Below are 16,532 nucleotides of genomic sequence, written 5' to 3'. Positions count from 1 at the left end.
GCATTCCCCAGCCATCAGTTTCATTCATATTTTCTCTTCATCCAGCACCATTTTTGAGCTACACTCAACTGCCAAATGTTCAATGGATCTTCATACTTGCAATTAAATAAGTGGCGTGGTGCGTGTGCTGCCGTTGCGCCTTTTTGCCATTGTTTCATCGCACACCCCACCCAAATCCCCAACCCCACCCTCTTGTACCACCCACTAGACCCAAGATCCATTAGCATGTTGATGCTGGCTGGTAGCATAGCCCAAGAGCCCAAGCGTGCACACACGTGGCTTGAGTTTTTCTTACACCCCAATCTCCCCTCTCCCCTTTGTCCAGCAAAATTGAGTAATTGAAATATTATTGCAGGCAATTATGTTGAGCAATTTGATCAATAAAATGAAGGATGTCGATGATTTATTTTAATTGCACTTTTCTCGTTCGCTTCGGCCCGATCGATCTCCGCTTGTGCCTCCACTCTACTCGACTGGGTGCTCAATTTTGATCCCCCCCCCCCACCTTCTTTCGTCTAGCTCACCACTTCTTGACCCAACATTTCTTTAATTTTCAAACCGATCAAATTTTATGTAGGCTCTGCTCTGTCTGGTGCGGAATTTGAAGTTTGCTTGCTTTTCTTAAGGAAAATATTTCATATTTTTTTAATAAGAATTTCCAAAAATACGACATTTTAGCCAACTGTTTTTCAAATGATCAAAATCAAACTAATCAATCTACTTAGAAAGCTCATCTGACACCATTCGGTGGATTAATCCTTTTTTCTACTTGGCCTATCATTTCTTCCTCACCAAAAGCTTGAACGGTGCATGTGCTTTGGATCTAAATTGCTGAAGCGCATGGATTGGCCAAAGACGCGAGCCTCGCAGACTCCTCCAGATTTGAACACCGGTAGGCTAATTGGTTCCATCTAGGGTTACCAGATTAAATGTTGTGAACTCCGATAAAACCTTAACCAAAATAAATTCGTAGAAATCAATCTGGCCGCCCTATCGACCACCTCGTCTATCAGTCTGCCGGTTTTGCACCGGTGCTCTGTTCCGAGGCCTCCTCTGGCTTCACGGATCCAGATCCAGGTCCAGAGTTCAGGTGGAGCAGCCGTTGCTTCCTCATCCAGACCCCATCCAGCTAGATAGTGTGTTATTGTGCGCATTAATGCATTAATTTAAATTAGATTTGTGCAATTATAAAGCTTTTTCCTGCCTCGGCACTAGCTTTAGCACCGGCACAGCAGCTAACTTGCTGAGGTTTGCTTTATCTGTCTGCCTCTCTGCCTTTCTATATGTTTGTTTTACGCGTGCTTCTATACGTTACGACCGGACTCAACGCTTATTAACATATTTGTTCATGTTCCCGGTCAGGAGGAAGAGATTTTAACTCTTGCTCTGGTTGTATCTTTGATTGTGGATCAATAAAGAGGAAACTGTTGGATTGAAAATGTGCAAGTAATGAATGAAAATAAATTTCTTTTTGTCCAAGTTTTTTATGCAAACCAACATCGCAAATATTTTTAATTTTTGATCTTTGAATCAAAACTTTACAACCAGCGCAACTCTTCAAATCGTTAGCCGTCGTTGTGGTTTGGTTGAGCGTTTTAGCAGAATGCATTACTGTGAATACAAAGAGACGAGTTGTTCCTTTTAATTCCGCTATATATTTTTAATATCTTGACAGATACGTATTTCGTCTACTACTTGCAGACTTCATCAGTGTTCTGTTCTCGACTGAAGGTTCATCGCTGGTGTATCCGTATTTGTAGTTACTGTAGGTACTACCTCCTCGTTCTTCTTTTGTGCCTGTATAGGTAACAGCTTAAACAGCCACGTTGAGCCGTTACCTGAATCCTTGTTGAGTAAACGTTTGTTGCCTGCCTTGAAGATTTCCAAACTTTCGGCGACAGCCAGCTTCGATGGGTTTGTTATGTGTCTTAAGATGACCGCGTCGCTAGTTGTGATGTTATGTTTTTCCTCGATGATGTGTTCGGTTACTGCTGACTTGAAATGGGGACAAATCCTTTCCGTATTTCCTCCTTGGCAATTCTGACATATGTGTTTATATGCTCATCCAACCTGGTTTGCAGCAATCTCTTAGTTTGTCCAATGTAGCTCATATCACAGTGGCCGCAGGATACCTCGTAGATGCCGGGTTTGCCTAAAGTCGGTATGGGGTCTTTCGTTGAACCTAAGATGGATTCCAACTGTTAGCCGTCGATCATTTTTTGTATATTTTATTTGATCAAATCGACGTCGTCGTGCTATCTTGTCGCACCCGCCATTTTGACGTTCCGAGAAAAAAGCGTTTTAATGTTTGACCTTGAATATTCAAAAACGAGAGCACGCAATGTAAACAATAACAAACACGTTTTGTTTGGCTCACCATTCTGTGCATTGTCCCAAAGTTTGGTTGAAGTTGGTTGCTGGAGTCCCGAGTTATAATTACAAATGTTTACGGTAGTCTAGCTTGTACGTGCGACAAACGCATCCTGACTTTCCTGGCCTGAAATCCTTTGGCCTTTTGTCGCACTTACATCAATTTTCATGGAGTGACAAGATAGCACGACAAGATTGAAACTACTTTCATATGTAAAGTGACAAAAATGCACGGAGTTTTTTCGGTTTTTGTTGAATATCTCAGGATTGAAATCGAATTTTGGGGATCTGTGAAGGTCAAAAGGTGAGGCATTGTGAGCTGCACAAAATGGCGTTCTTAACTCAATTTGGCCCAAAATGCATGACGAAATGTTGTCACAAATGTCAGAAAATGAAACATAATTGAATTTGATAATTTTTCTAATAAACAAATAGATTTAGGCATCACTTGGTGTTTCAATTCTTAAGCACAAATATTCGTCTTAAACTTAAAAAATAGATAATATTTAGATGAAACGGATCAAAAAAGTTAACGAAAATTCCTTTTTTGCAATTCCGTCGTGAAACTTCTTACTTTTCCTGTCATTCTTGAACGACGAAATAGCCTACTTTTCTGTACCAAAAATAACAGAATCGAATAGCAACACTTTTCAAAATAAATGCTGAAAAGTAACACTTTTCTACATTTTTTTGATTTAAACGATTTATTGACAAAATACATGAAAATTTGACATAAAATTTCACTCAGTGTGTGTTTTTTGGAATTGCAAAAAATGTTGTATGGAACTCGTTGCAAAACTTGATTTTTTCAACACTCTTCGTATTTATCCAACTCGGTGAACCTCGTTGGATAAATGTACGACTCGTGCTGAAAAAATCTTCTTTTTGCAACTTGTTGCAACTTGACATTAAAAGTCGAATCAATAGTTCGATGCCTCTGTGATCTATAGTACAAAGCTTGCTTGAATTCCTATCTTATTAGCACAAAATTGGCATTTAAAGTTCAGTTGTATTTCAGGATCTAGAGGTTCAGTCTTAACATTTTTTTAAACAAAATTACAGGCAACTTTCCTAAATTAAAAAAAAAATAGACGTGTACAACCTTGAACATTGTTTGACCTTTTTTGAAAAATATTGAAAATGTGCATAATAACCTCAAACGTTGTGTATCAAAAATAATTCCAATTTGAAATTTAATTTAAAAATTGAAGTAAAATCAGATCTGGCCATGTTTACGTAATTTTCCAAAAATCTTCTCCCAAGCTTGAAAACCCTTGATCTTTTTCAACATTTCCAAAAATAGGAAATTTAGAGAAATTTTGTTTCGGCACAAATTTATTTATTTAATGTGTTTGAAAGTTTGTAATGTGCGCTTCCTTCAGGCCCGAAACGCCAAATTAATCAAAAATTCGGTTTTCAAGATACGGATTTTTGAAAATTTTGTTTTATATTATTTTTCTGGGAGCAGCTATTAAATTTGCATGGAAGCTTGTTTAAAATTAAATGTTTTTTTTTTTATATTTATTCAAATTTTCTTTTTCATGTAAATTCATTCAGTTAAAATTTTATTGAGTGTCCATTAACTATCGATTTCACTTCAATTATAAATACTGGCAATTTTCATTTATTCATGAAATTTTGTAGCTTTCGCTATTCAGTGATTTCAAATGTAGGAGATCCTACATGTACAAAGGGAAAAGGGATATCTTAAAACTAAATAAACTATTTAAAGAGCGGATCAATGCAGCTGAAGACTGCAATGATTTTTGTCGAAATGCATCCATTATCTTATTGGACATAACATCCAAAGTGTCAACTTCGGCTAATTGATGAAGTTCACAGGTGCTGAACCAGAGAGGAAGTTTCAGAATCATTTTCAGAATTTTGTTCTGAATCCTCTTAAGTTTTTTCTTCCTGGTTAAGCAACAGCTTGTCCAGATCAGCACATTTAAAATTAATGGTGTAGTTTTTTCTTTCTATGCGTAGCAAATAGTCTAACAAAGTTTCAACGAAATGAAAAAAAGGGCAAATTCTACACATTTTATATCGATCATCTATTGCATTTTGACCGTGATACTTGCCGTAATACCAAAAGATTATTTGTTAAAATGATCTACTTTTTTCAGTCATGTAGGATTTAAAAAATGTTAGATTTGCTAGACAAATTTTTCAGGCATTGTGATGCAGTTCTTGTTGAATTAAAAATACGTATTTAAATGTTAAATAAAAAAAATAAAATATTTTGCATTTCAAAATTAATTGAATTAAAAAAACAAAATGAGATTTAACACTCTTGTCATGTCAAAATGCCTTATGTAGCTCAAAATCAAAGCATTTTTTATTCTTTAGATCATTACATTATTCTAAGTTATAATCCCCCTTCCAAAAATTCGGTAAAACCGAATCAAGGAGATAAAAAATAACCAGTGTCAAAATCTTGAAAGTTTTATTGAAAAATTTCTACGAACACTTGTTTACTGGTTTTTGCAAATCTTTTGTGAATCTATTTAATTTTTCTGTCGAGCGATGAAACGGCCTACTTTTCTCTACCAAATATAACAGAATTGCAAATTGCAATTCGAAAATTTCTACCTTTCAGCAACGAAATGGGTGCTGAAAAATTGAACTTTTCAGCATATGTATCGAAAAGTAGTAATATTTTATATTATTTGATTTGAACGGTGAATTGAATAAATACATGGACATTAGATTTAAAATTTCATTAAAAGGGTATTTTGTTGGAACATTGAAATTACTTTCTACTTGGCTTTCATATTTCAATGAAAAATGTGCTGAATAATGCAGTTGTTTTACAATCAATTTTGAAAAAAATCAACGTTTTGACGAAAACACATTTGCTGCAAAAAAAAAAAATGTTTATAACACTATTTCAAACTAGATTAAAATGAATATCATCAAAGAAAATGCATTAAAAATGGTGTTTATTTTATTTCACATGTAAACTTATTGAAATTCTGAAGCTTAAAAAAATGTATTTGCCCCCAGAAACTTAAAAAAAATCTATTGGCAACAAGTTGCATAAACTGCAATCCGGAAAAATGATGAAAAATATTTCATAAATTCGAAGATAATATGCAAACATTTGTAGAACATTAATGAAATAAACATACAACATGTTTTCAAACTGTATGCGTCAATAAATATACATTTTTTTTTGCAAAACAGGCATACAATCATAGATTTAGATTTTTCAATTTCTTTTCGGAACTTGACGGATAAAATATTTCAAAATGTGGATGCATAATATATGTAAAATTTCACGGAATTTCACGTTCTGTAAAAACATTCACGGAGCTTAAGCGATCCGTAAAATCATTACAATTCGCTAACCCTTCTGATTATCACTTAAGAAAAACACGAAATTATATATTTTTTTTATTTTTTTAATGATAATTTTTTTTGAATGAAAAATAATCAATCTGGGTTATTGCAGATTCGAAAAGTACTATAAATTTCCCATAAAATGATATGTCCCAAAAAAATGTACAGTCGAGTAGTGAAAATAGCAGAATATTTGAAACAATTTTTTTTTTTGATGAAAAATACGTTTTTTCGGAATTCTGTATACGCCATCAAATCTTGCGTCCAGTTTTACATAATAGTCCTTTTGACACGATTTTTCCATTTCATCACCATTTCAGGCTGCAAATTATTGAAAACCAGTCTTCCCGAAACGCGCGCACGCCGTACATGCCGTACATGTTTTTAGTGCAGATGAACCTTAACCCGTAAAGACCCAGGACGTTTTGTGTTTAGTAAAATCGATGTATCTCAGTCAGTTTTCGACCGATTTGAATAATTCAAGTTGCAAAATCAAGGGGATTAGTTGCGCTATCAAATGTCATGAGACCCACCCCCCTTGGCCCTCCCCTTTCAGGGAGGAAAATTAGCTGTCTTTTTTGTCAAATATGTAAAAAAATTACCACAAAAAAGACAAAAACGCATAAAAAATAGTCTTTTTGCCAAATAGGTATCTTCTGACCCCGCCAGATAAACTTCCGGTCACATGGAACCTTTTTCGGATGTTCCGGATACCGGTTCCAGATCCGGAGGTGTTTTGTTCCTAGATCCATCTAAAATGGTCAAGCGACATACCAAACATCGTGGATTCAGTGAGATATTTACTGCAGAATCTCTTTCATGTAACCACCAAAGAAATTGGACCAGATATGGCCATTCCGGAAGTTCCGGGTACCGGTTCCCGAAGGGTCATTTTCAAAAAATATCTAAATTGTTCATGCAACGTTCCAAACAACTCGGAATCAGTCAGATATTTACCGTAGAATCATTTTCATGTAACCAACACAGAAATTGGACCAGATATGGCCATTCCGGATGTTCCGGTACCGGTTCCCGAAGGGTCATTTTCAAAAAATATCTAAATTGTTCATGCAACGCTCCAAACAACTCGGAATCAGTCAGATATTTACCGTAGAATCATTTTTATGCAACCAACAAAGAAATTGGGCCTGATATGGCCGTTCCGGATGTTCCGGGTACCGGTTCCCGAAGGGTCATTTTCAAAAAATATCTAAATTGTTCATGCAACGCTCCAAACAACTCGGAATCAGTCAGATATTTACCGTAGAATCATTTTCATGTAACCAACACAGAAATTGGACCAGATATGGCCATTCCGGATGTTCCGGATACCGGTTCCAGATCCGGAGGTGTTTTTTCCTAGATCCATCTAAAATGGTCAAGCGACATACCAAACAACGTGGATTCAGTGAGATATTTACTGCAGAATCTCTTTCATGCAACCACCAAAGAAATTGGACCAGATATGGCCATTCCGGATGTTCCGGGTACCGGTTCCCGAAGGGTCATTTTCAAAAAATATCTAAATTGTTCATGCAACGTTCCAAACAACTCGGAATCAGTCAGATATTTACCGTAGAATCATTTTCATGTAACCAACACAGAAATTGGACCAGATATGGCCATTCCGGATGTTCCGGGTACCGGTTCCCGAAGGGTCATTTTCAAAAAATATCTAAAGTGTTCATGCAACGCACCAAACAACTCGGAATCAGTCAGATATTTACCGTAGAATCATTTTTATGCAACCACCAAAGAAATTGGACCAGATATGGCCATTCCGGATGTTCCGGTTACCGGTTCCAGATCCGGAGGTGTTTTTTCCTAGATCCATCTAAAATGGTCAAGCAACATACCAAACATCATGGATTCAGTGAGATATTTACTGCAGAATCTCTTTCATGCAACCACCAAAGAAATTGGACCAGATATGGCCATTCCGGATGTTCCGGGTACCGGTTCCCGAAGGGTCATTTTCAAAAAATATCTAAATTGTTCATGCAACGTTCCAAACAACTCGGAATCAGTCAGATATTTACCGTAGAATCATTTTTATGCAACCAACAAAGAAATTGGGCCTGATATGGCCTTTCCGGATGTTCCGGGTACCGGTTCCCGAAGGGTCATTTTCAAAAAATATCTAAAGTGTTCATGCAACGCACCAAACAACTCGGAATCAGGCAGATATTTACCGTAGAATCATTTTTATGCAACCAACAAAGAAATTGGGCCTGATATGGCCGTTCCGGATGTTCCGGGTACCGGTTCCCGAAGGGTCATTTTCAAAAAATATCTAAAGTGTTCATGCAACGCACCAAACAACTCGGAATCAGTCAGATATTTACCGTAGAATCATTTTTATGCAACCACCAAAGAAATTGGACCAGATATGGCCATTCCGGATGTTCCGGTTACCGGTTCCAGATCCGGAGGTGTTTTTTTCCTAGATCCATCTAAAATGGTCAAGCAACATACCAAACATCATGGATTCAGTGAGATATTTACTGCAGAATCTCTTTCATGCAACCACCAAAGAAATTGGACCAGATATGGCCATTCCGGATGTTCCGGGTACCGGTTCCCGAAGGGTCATTTTCAAAAAATATCTAAATTGTTCATGCAACGTTCCAAACAACTCGGAATCAGTCAGATATTTACCGTAGAATCATTTTTATGCAACCAACAAAGAAATTGGGCCTGATATGGCCTTTCCGGATGTTCCGGGTACCGGTTCCCGAAGGGTCATTTTCAAAAAATATCTAAAGTGTTCATGCAACGCACCAAACAACTCGGAATCAGTCAGATATTTACCGTAGAATCATTTTTATGCAACCACCAAAGAAATTGGACCAGATATGGCCATTCCGGATGTTCCGGTTACCGGTTCCAGATCCGGAGGTGTTTTTTCCTAGATCCATCTAAAATGGTCAAGCAACATACCAAACATCATGGATTCAGTGAGATATTTACTGCAGAATCTCTTTCATGCAACCACCAAAGAAATTGGACCAGATATGGCCATTCCGGATGTTCCGGGTACCGGTTCCCGAAGGGTCATTTTCAAAAAATATCTAAATTGTTCATGCAACGTTCCAAACAACTCGGAATCAGTCAGATATTTACCGTAGAATCATTTTTATGCAACCAACAAAGAAATTGGGCCTGATATGGCCTTTCCGGATGTTCCGGGTACCGGTTCCCGAAGGGTCATTTTCAAAAAATATCTAAAGTGTTCATGCAACGCACCAAACAACTCGGAATCAGGCAGATATTTACCGTAGAATCATTTTTATGCAACCAACAAAGAAATTGGGCCTGATATGGCCGTTCCGGATGTTCCGGGTACCGGTTCCCGAAGGGTCATTTTCAAAAAATATCTAAAGTGTTCATGCAACGCACCAAACAACTCGGAATCAGTCAGATATTTACCGTAGAATCATTTTTATGCAACCACCAAAGAAATTGGACCAGATATGGCCATTCCGGATGTTCCGGTTACCGGTTCCAGATCCGGAGGTGTTTTTTCCTAGATCCATCTAAAATGGTCAAGCAACATACCAAACATCATGGATTCAGTGAGATATTTACTGCAGAATCTCTTTCATGCAACCACCAAAGAAATTGGACCAGATATGGCCATTCCGGATGTTCCGGGTACCGGTTCCCGAAGGGTCATTTTCAAAAAATATCTAAATTGTTCATGCAACGTTCCAAACAACTCGGAATCAGTCAGATATTTACCGTAGAATCATTTTTATGCAACCAACAAAGAAATTGGGCCTGATATGGCCTTTCCGGATGTTCCGGGTACCGGTTCCCGAAGGGTCATTTTCAAAAAATATCTAAAGTGTTCATGCAACGCACCAAACAACTCGGAATCAGTCAGATATTTACCGTAGAATCATTTTTATGCAACCACCAAAGAAATTGGACCAGATATGGCCATTCCGGATGTTCCGGTTACCGGTTCCAGATCCGGAGGTGTTTTTTCCTAGATCCATCTAAAATGGTCAAGCAACATACCAAACATCATGGATTCAGTGAGATATTTACTGCAGAATCTCTTTCATGCAACCACCAAAGAAATTGGACCAGATATGGCCATTCCGGATGTTCCGGGTACCGGTTCCCGAAGGGTCATTTTCAAAAAATATCTAAATTGTTCATGCAACGTTCCAAACAACACGGAATCAGTCAGATATTTACCGTAGAATCATTTTCATGTAACCAACACAGAAATTGGACCAGATATGGCCATTCCGGATGTTCCGGGTACCGGTTCCCGAAGGGCCATTTTCAAAAAATATCTAAAGTGTTCATGCAACGCACCAAACAACTCGGAATCAGTCAAATATTTACCGTAGAATCATTTTCAAAAAATATCTAAAGTGTTCATGGGACGCAACAAACAACTCGGAATCATTTTTTTGTAATTTTGAGGTGTTTAGGAAAGAAAATAATGCGTATTGAGGTTTTGGTCATGAGTGAGATTTTATTGAGTAATATGTGTGTGAGATCTATTGGTTTATTGTTTATACATTCATTCATTCAGTCATAAATTCATCATTCAAGCATTCATTCATTCATTCATTCATTCATTCATTCATTCATCATTTGTTCCGTTTATTTATTGCAATATGTATGTGAGATAATCAACACGGCAACATCTAGCTCGTCACAATCAACTTACAATCATTGCAAAATGTATGCCGTTGGACAACCGAACAATTTTTGCATACATGCTCTTCGCATGCGGAACAACGAGTGTTCGTCTTCGAAACTCGCCGCTTCGAGCACTTGGTGCATCGTTTACTTTCTGTCAGCTCACAGTGCTTCGCTGGAATTTTGTTCATCTGGTTGCAAGGCTTGCAAACAACAATCTCCGATTCCTCACCGTGCGATTCACACAATGGCCTGTTGCAGGCTGAGCAAGCAGTCTTCGCCTTCCGCACACAATCAGCACACATCAACTTCCTGTCGAACTCGGCCACAAACTCCGTCAAAGCACTGGTCAACTCCTCCGGCAGATGTCCTCCACGTAGCCGATCCCTCATGTGATCGATCGCCAGCTCTTCAGAAAGATCTTGGAGAAAGTCGCTTCGGCTTCCCTTGAATTCTGGGTGGAGCTCCTTATGGATGATATGGGAGTTCAGCGTAGCGATGTCGATCAGCTCAAAAAGCACCTTCTTCGGCCACTGGCAGCTCCGGCGAGAAACGGTCGTGTGCCGCGTCTGCTGATCGCCCATATCGACGAAACCCTTGGTCTTGTTATAGAACTCCACTACAGAAGGCTTACTTCCTGCCGGAGCGGCCTCGAACTGTTTGGACGAAAGCATCACAACCGGCTTCTTTCCCTTCCGTTCGAAGTAGGACGTAAGGGTCATTGTCCGGTCGAACCCTTCCAGGAAAGAGCCAGGCAGACGATTCTTCTTCTCCAGAAATGCCGGCGGAATATCGGCCTTGTTGGCCCGCATCGTTCCCGTGTAAGCCGTTTCCATGGTACGAAGAAACTGCACCAACTCCACACTGGTAAAAAGATTGTCAGCGGTTACCTCTCTCCCTTCGTTCAAGAAGGGCGCAACGAGGTCTTTGACCACCCGCATTCCTTGGCCCTTTTCCGGTCCTTCCTTTCCTTTTCCGGTATAAATCTGCAACACCACAACGTAGCCGGTCTCCGTGGCGCACACCCAGATTTTGATACCGTACTTTCCGGGTTTGCTCTTGATATAAACCCGGAAGGAAACACGACCTGTTTGTTATAAAATTGTTAATTATTTTCAGTTCCCCTCTATGACCTGGCCTAAAACCGCCAGTGGTTGTGTTTATATTTTAGTAATGATCTTATAGAGATATACGATTACGATTACGTAACTGCTATACATGCGCATGATCTCTGAACCTTTTTCATATTCACAATTAGAAATTAGTAGTCACACTCACCTCTGAAAAGGCACAGCCGCTCGTCCACGGTCAAAACCTTCGGTGGGACGTAATTCCGCTGGCAGTTACTGACGAAGATGTCCAAAATTTTTCGGATGGGTTCCAGTTTATCGTGCGACTTCATGTACCGATCGTTACGGTCGAGCACGTTGTCGGTTCGTAGACACACAAACAATTCTTTGAACCGGTTTTTGCCCAGAGCGAAGCGGTAAAAATCAATTCGCCAGGTCTTGTTCGCTGTCCACATCTCGTTGATATGCACATGGTTTTGGTGATTCCGACCGGCAGCGATCAAAACCGCAATGAAGCTAAGAACTTCGTTCTTGGTCACATCCTTCCAGCTTGATTCTCGCTTGCGACGCCCGTACAAATTTGTGCATTCGACGATCTCGTCGATGATGTCTGACGACAAAAAGGCGAGGAATGCCTCCTTAGCAGTTCGAAACTTCCGGCAATGTGGAGCTGGGCCAACATTGCAAGCATCGAAATCTTTTATCGGTGGAGCCATGTCGACATCAGCTGGTGGCTTCGTGCCCCATCGTTTGCCGTTCTTTCCAACGAACGCTTCCGAGCTATAAAAATATTTTGTATCAATTTGTGAACACTTTTTTTTCAAAATCAACTTCAACCTTGCAAAATCGTCGTCCGAGTCGCTTTCGCTCTCGATATCGGAGACGGTTCCATCCGACACGTTGTCGTCTTCTTCGTCGCTGAACTCAAACTCCAAATCACCCACTTTCATGTTTGAACTGATCGACAAAATGTAAAAAAACTTTAAAAACACACAACCGGTCGCTCAAGTCACTCGTGATCGCACCTGTCTGATGGTTGAACAGCTTTTGACAAATAATCATCAACATTATCACGCTTTGAATGAATGCTAAAACGCACACTAAAAGAGCATCATTACGTTTCATTCACTCACACTACTGCACTACTCATTGCGTTCAGATTCTTTGAGAGCGTTCTTTTATTACGTAACGCAGATGAGGGGAGGGGGGTCGGATGCCGTGTTACGCTCCATACAATATTTTCAAAATTTAGATGGAAATTTTATTATAAGGGGGAGAGGGGGTCTAAAAACCCGTTTTTTTGCGTTACGTAATAAAAGAACGCTCTCTTTCACAAATACTGCGTTCGTTTGGGCTCACATTGAGCCACGAAAAGTTTTCATGAGGCTTCATTCTTAAATGACGTACCGCCAACTGGGGCGAATCGGGACATACATTTTCAGAGCACCTAATAGCTTGAAATTTAGAAAACAATGCACTATTTTTATTGTTCTTTGCCTGCTCCAGCTCTGGCAGAAGGGAGGGCACTCGCATGGCAAAATTTTTGATTACTGTATTTGTGAATAATCCCAAAACAAACCTAGAACAAACTTTCTGTCAAAGGGGGAAGCGCGTGCCCCCAACCTTACCACGGGTACCACCAGTAGTCTGTTTTATCTAAACCTTCGGGACCTTCGGGAACCGGTATCCGGAACATCCGGAATGGCCATATCTGGTCCAATTTCTGTGTTGGTTACATGAAAATGATTCTACGGTAAATATCTGACTGATTCCGTGTTGTTTGGAGCGTTGCATGAACAATTTAGATATTTTTTGAAAATGACCCTTCGGGAACCGGTACCCGGAACATCCGGAATGGCCATATCTGGTCCAATTTCTTTGGTGGTTGCATGAAAGAGATTCTGCAGTAAATATCTCACTGAATCCACGTTGTTTGGTATGTCGCTTGACCATTTTAGATGGATCTAGGAAAAAAACACCTCCGGATCTGGAACCGGTATCCGGAACATCCGGAATGGCCATATCTGGTCCAATTTCTGTGTTGGTTACATGAAAATGATTCTACGGTAAATATCCGACTGATTCCGAGTTGTTTGGAGCGTTGCATGAACACTTTAGATATTTTTTGAAAATGACCCTTCGGGAACCGGTACCCGGAACATCCGGAACGGCCATATCAGGCCCAATTTCTTTGTTGGTTGCATAAAAATGATTCTACGATAAATATCTGCCTGATTCCGAGTTGTTTGGTGCGTTGCATGAACACTTTAGATATTTTTTGAAAATGACCCTTCGGGAACCGGTACCCGGAACATCCGGAAAGGCCATATCAGGCCCAGTTTCTTTGTTGGTTGCATAAAAATGATTCTACGGTAAATATCTGACTGATTCCGAGTTGTTTGGAGCGTTGCATGAACAATTTAGATATTTTTTGAAAATGACCCTTCGGGAACCGGTACCCGGAACATCCGGAATGGCCATATCTGGTCCAATTTCTGTGTTGGTTACATGAAAATGATTCTACGGTAAATATCTGACTGATTCCGAGTTGTTTGGAACGTTGCATGAACAATTTAGATATTTTTTGAAAATGACCCTTCGGGAACCGGTACCCGGAACATCCGGAATGGCCATATCTGGTCCAATTTCTTTGGTGGTTGCATGAAAGAGATTCTGCAGTAAATATCTCACTGAATCCATGATGTTTGGTATGTCGCTTGACCATTTTAGATGGATCTAGGAAAAAAACACCTCCGGATCTGGAACCGGTAACCGGAACATCCGGAATGGCCATATCTGGTCCAATTTCTTTGGTGGTTGCATAAAAATGATTCTACGGTAAATATCTGACTGATTCCGAGTTGTTTGGAGCGTTGCATGAACAATTTAGATATTTTTTGAAAATGACCCTTCGGGAACCGGTACCGGAACATCCGGAATGGCCATATCTGGTCCAATTTCTGTGTTGGTTACATGAAAATGATTCTACGGTAAATATCTGACTGATTCCGAGTTGTTTGGAACGGTGCATGAACAATTTAGATATTTTTTGAAAATGACCCTTCGGGAACCGGTACCCGGAACATCCGGAATGGCCATATCTGGTCCAATTTCTTTGGTGGTTACATGAAAGAGATTCTGCAGTAAATATCTCACTGAATCCACGATGTTTGGTATGTCGCTTGACCATTTTAGATGGATCTAGGAACAAAACACCTCCGGATCTGGAACCGGTATCCGGAACATCCGAAAAAGGTTCCATGTGACCGGAAGTTTATCTGGCGGGGTCAGAAGATACCTATTTGTCAAAAAGACTATTTTTTATGCGTTTTTGTCTTTTTTGTGGTATTTTTTTACATATTTGACAAAAAAGACAGCTAATTTTTCCTCCCCTGAAAGGGGGGAGGGGCCAAGGGGGGTGGGTCTCATGACATTTGATAGCGCAACTAATCCCCTTGATTTTGCAACTTGAATTATTCAAATCGGTCGAAAACTGACTGAGATACATCGATTTTACTAAACACAAAACGTCCTGGGTCTTTACGGGTTAAACACACCAGGCTGCCATGTTCGAGTTCTCCCCGCACGGCGCACTCAAGTTTACACGCGGTGTAAACACGGGGTGCACACCTCGGGTACAACGCCGTGCGAGCGAAGAGAGTGTAAAGAGACAAAAAAATTACTGCTTCTCACTCTCTCTGTGGCAAACACTGTAGTGTGACTGCAGCGGAGAATGAAACACCGCTTTACAGCAGAGGGAGCGTGAGGGAACTATTTTTGTCTCTTTTCTGCGTCGTCGGCTTGCATGGGGTTTGTACCCGGGGTGCAAGGTTCGGTTTTAAACTCGAGGTTCGTGTGCGCGTACAAACTGTACACGGCAGAGTTTAGGTTTGCTTGTACGCGTGCACACGCGGTGCTGGTGTTTGATCGAGTACAGAAAACAGAGAACGCGGTTGAACGCGGTGCACGGGGATCACTGTTAAAAACACATGTCTTTTTTAAATGTTTAAAAATGGAAGTGGTCGTACCGCCCTGCGTCACGAGATATCGAAAAATTGAGCTCGGATTCGTGATCAGGGATCAAAAATACCTCTCAGGACAAAGTTTCACGCAAATCTAAGAGGGGTCGGGGCAACTTTTTCCGATTTCGTGTGAGTTGGGGAAGAAGAATCAATGATATTTTTATCAAATTAAAGTAACGTTATAAATCTTACATATTTAACTTTTTTAAATGTAATTAGGTTATTCATATGTAGGATCAACAGTCGTCAAAGGTTTTATTTCTAGTAAATTAATCAATGAAAAAATGCTGCATCGAAATCAACCAAAGGAAAAACAAGTAAAAACAGTTTAATTTTCAAAGCGTGCCGTTCGATGCATGCAGGCACCATCCTACACAGAAAAAAAAATCATGGTCATATTACATCTGGGAAGGGGTACATCTTTTATGTCAGAAAAAATGTGTAACATTACCTTTGGAAATGTGTAATTTTAACACTTTTCTGGTGTAATGTCACTTTTTCAGTCTAAAATGAGGTAAAATTACATCATAAAAGAGGTAATATTCAACCTTCCAAAATTACAGCTTCCAAATTTACATTATTTTTTCTGTGTACATGAAAATGTGCTTCTGCTAAAATTAAGTCACGTTAAGAGGCATGTAATTTTTCATGCATTTTGGAGCTGAACTTTTAACGTGTTTTGATTCATTTCCTTTCCGCAGTGCCCAACCGCCCATTCGGTGGGCTTCCTCCTCCCGACCTGACGTGCTCTCCACACAGAGCTCCATCCGGTAATTCTGCCTTTTATTTGATTGATTGTTAACATTTCAGCGGTTGAATCAAACTCGACTCCTTTCTTATGAACGCTCGATTTTAGGATCAACCTGATGACATTCGTAGTTTAAAATAAAATAACAGAATATTTTTCTAGATGTTTAATTTTCTTTAAAAAAAAACCTAACTTTTTTATCCTGATTTTTGTCTTCGATTAACCGATCCAGCATGCAACCAGTTCATCACACTTACCTAACCTGCTTATTTTTTTATGTAAAGTAAGCCGACCCGAGACGCACGGAGGCTCTACGCA

At 39.6% G+C, this 16,532-nt stretch overlaps 1 protein-coding gene across 1 annotated transcript; it reads right to left on the bottom strand.

The window, feature by feature from the left end:
• Positions 1-1,009: 1,009 nt before the first annotated feature.
• LOC119769338 (piggyBac transposable element-derived protein 3-like) lies at positions 1,010-12,394 on the bottom strand. Its single transcript, XM_038261363.1, has 4 exons — positions 12,282-12,394; positions 11,653-12,224; positions 10,452-11,461; positions 1,010-1,129 (listed from the first exon to the last, which is right to left on the bottom strand). Exons 1-4 carry the CDS (start codon positions 12,392-12,394, stop codon positions 1,010-1,012), a joined length of 1,815 nt encoding a protein of 604 aa, XP_038117291.1.
• Between the last annotated feature and the right edge of the window lie 4,138 nt (positions 12,395-16,532).

Source organism: Culex quinquefasciatus, chromosome 3, assembly GCF_015732765.1.
Source record: "Culex quinquefasciatus strain JHB chromosome 3, VPISU_Cqui_1.0_pri_paternal, whole genome shotgun sequence".
Classification (NCBI taxonomy): domain Eukaryota; kingdom Metazoa; phylum Arthropoda; class Insecta; order Diptera; family Culicidae; genus Culex; species Culex quinquefasciatus.
The sequence above is the reverse complement of the archived record's forward strand: the minus strand, read 5'-3'. Positions and strand labels throughout refer to the sequence as shown.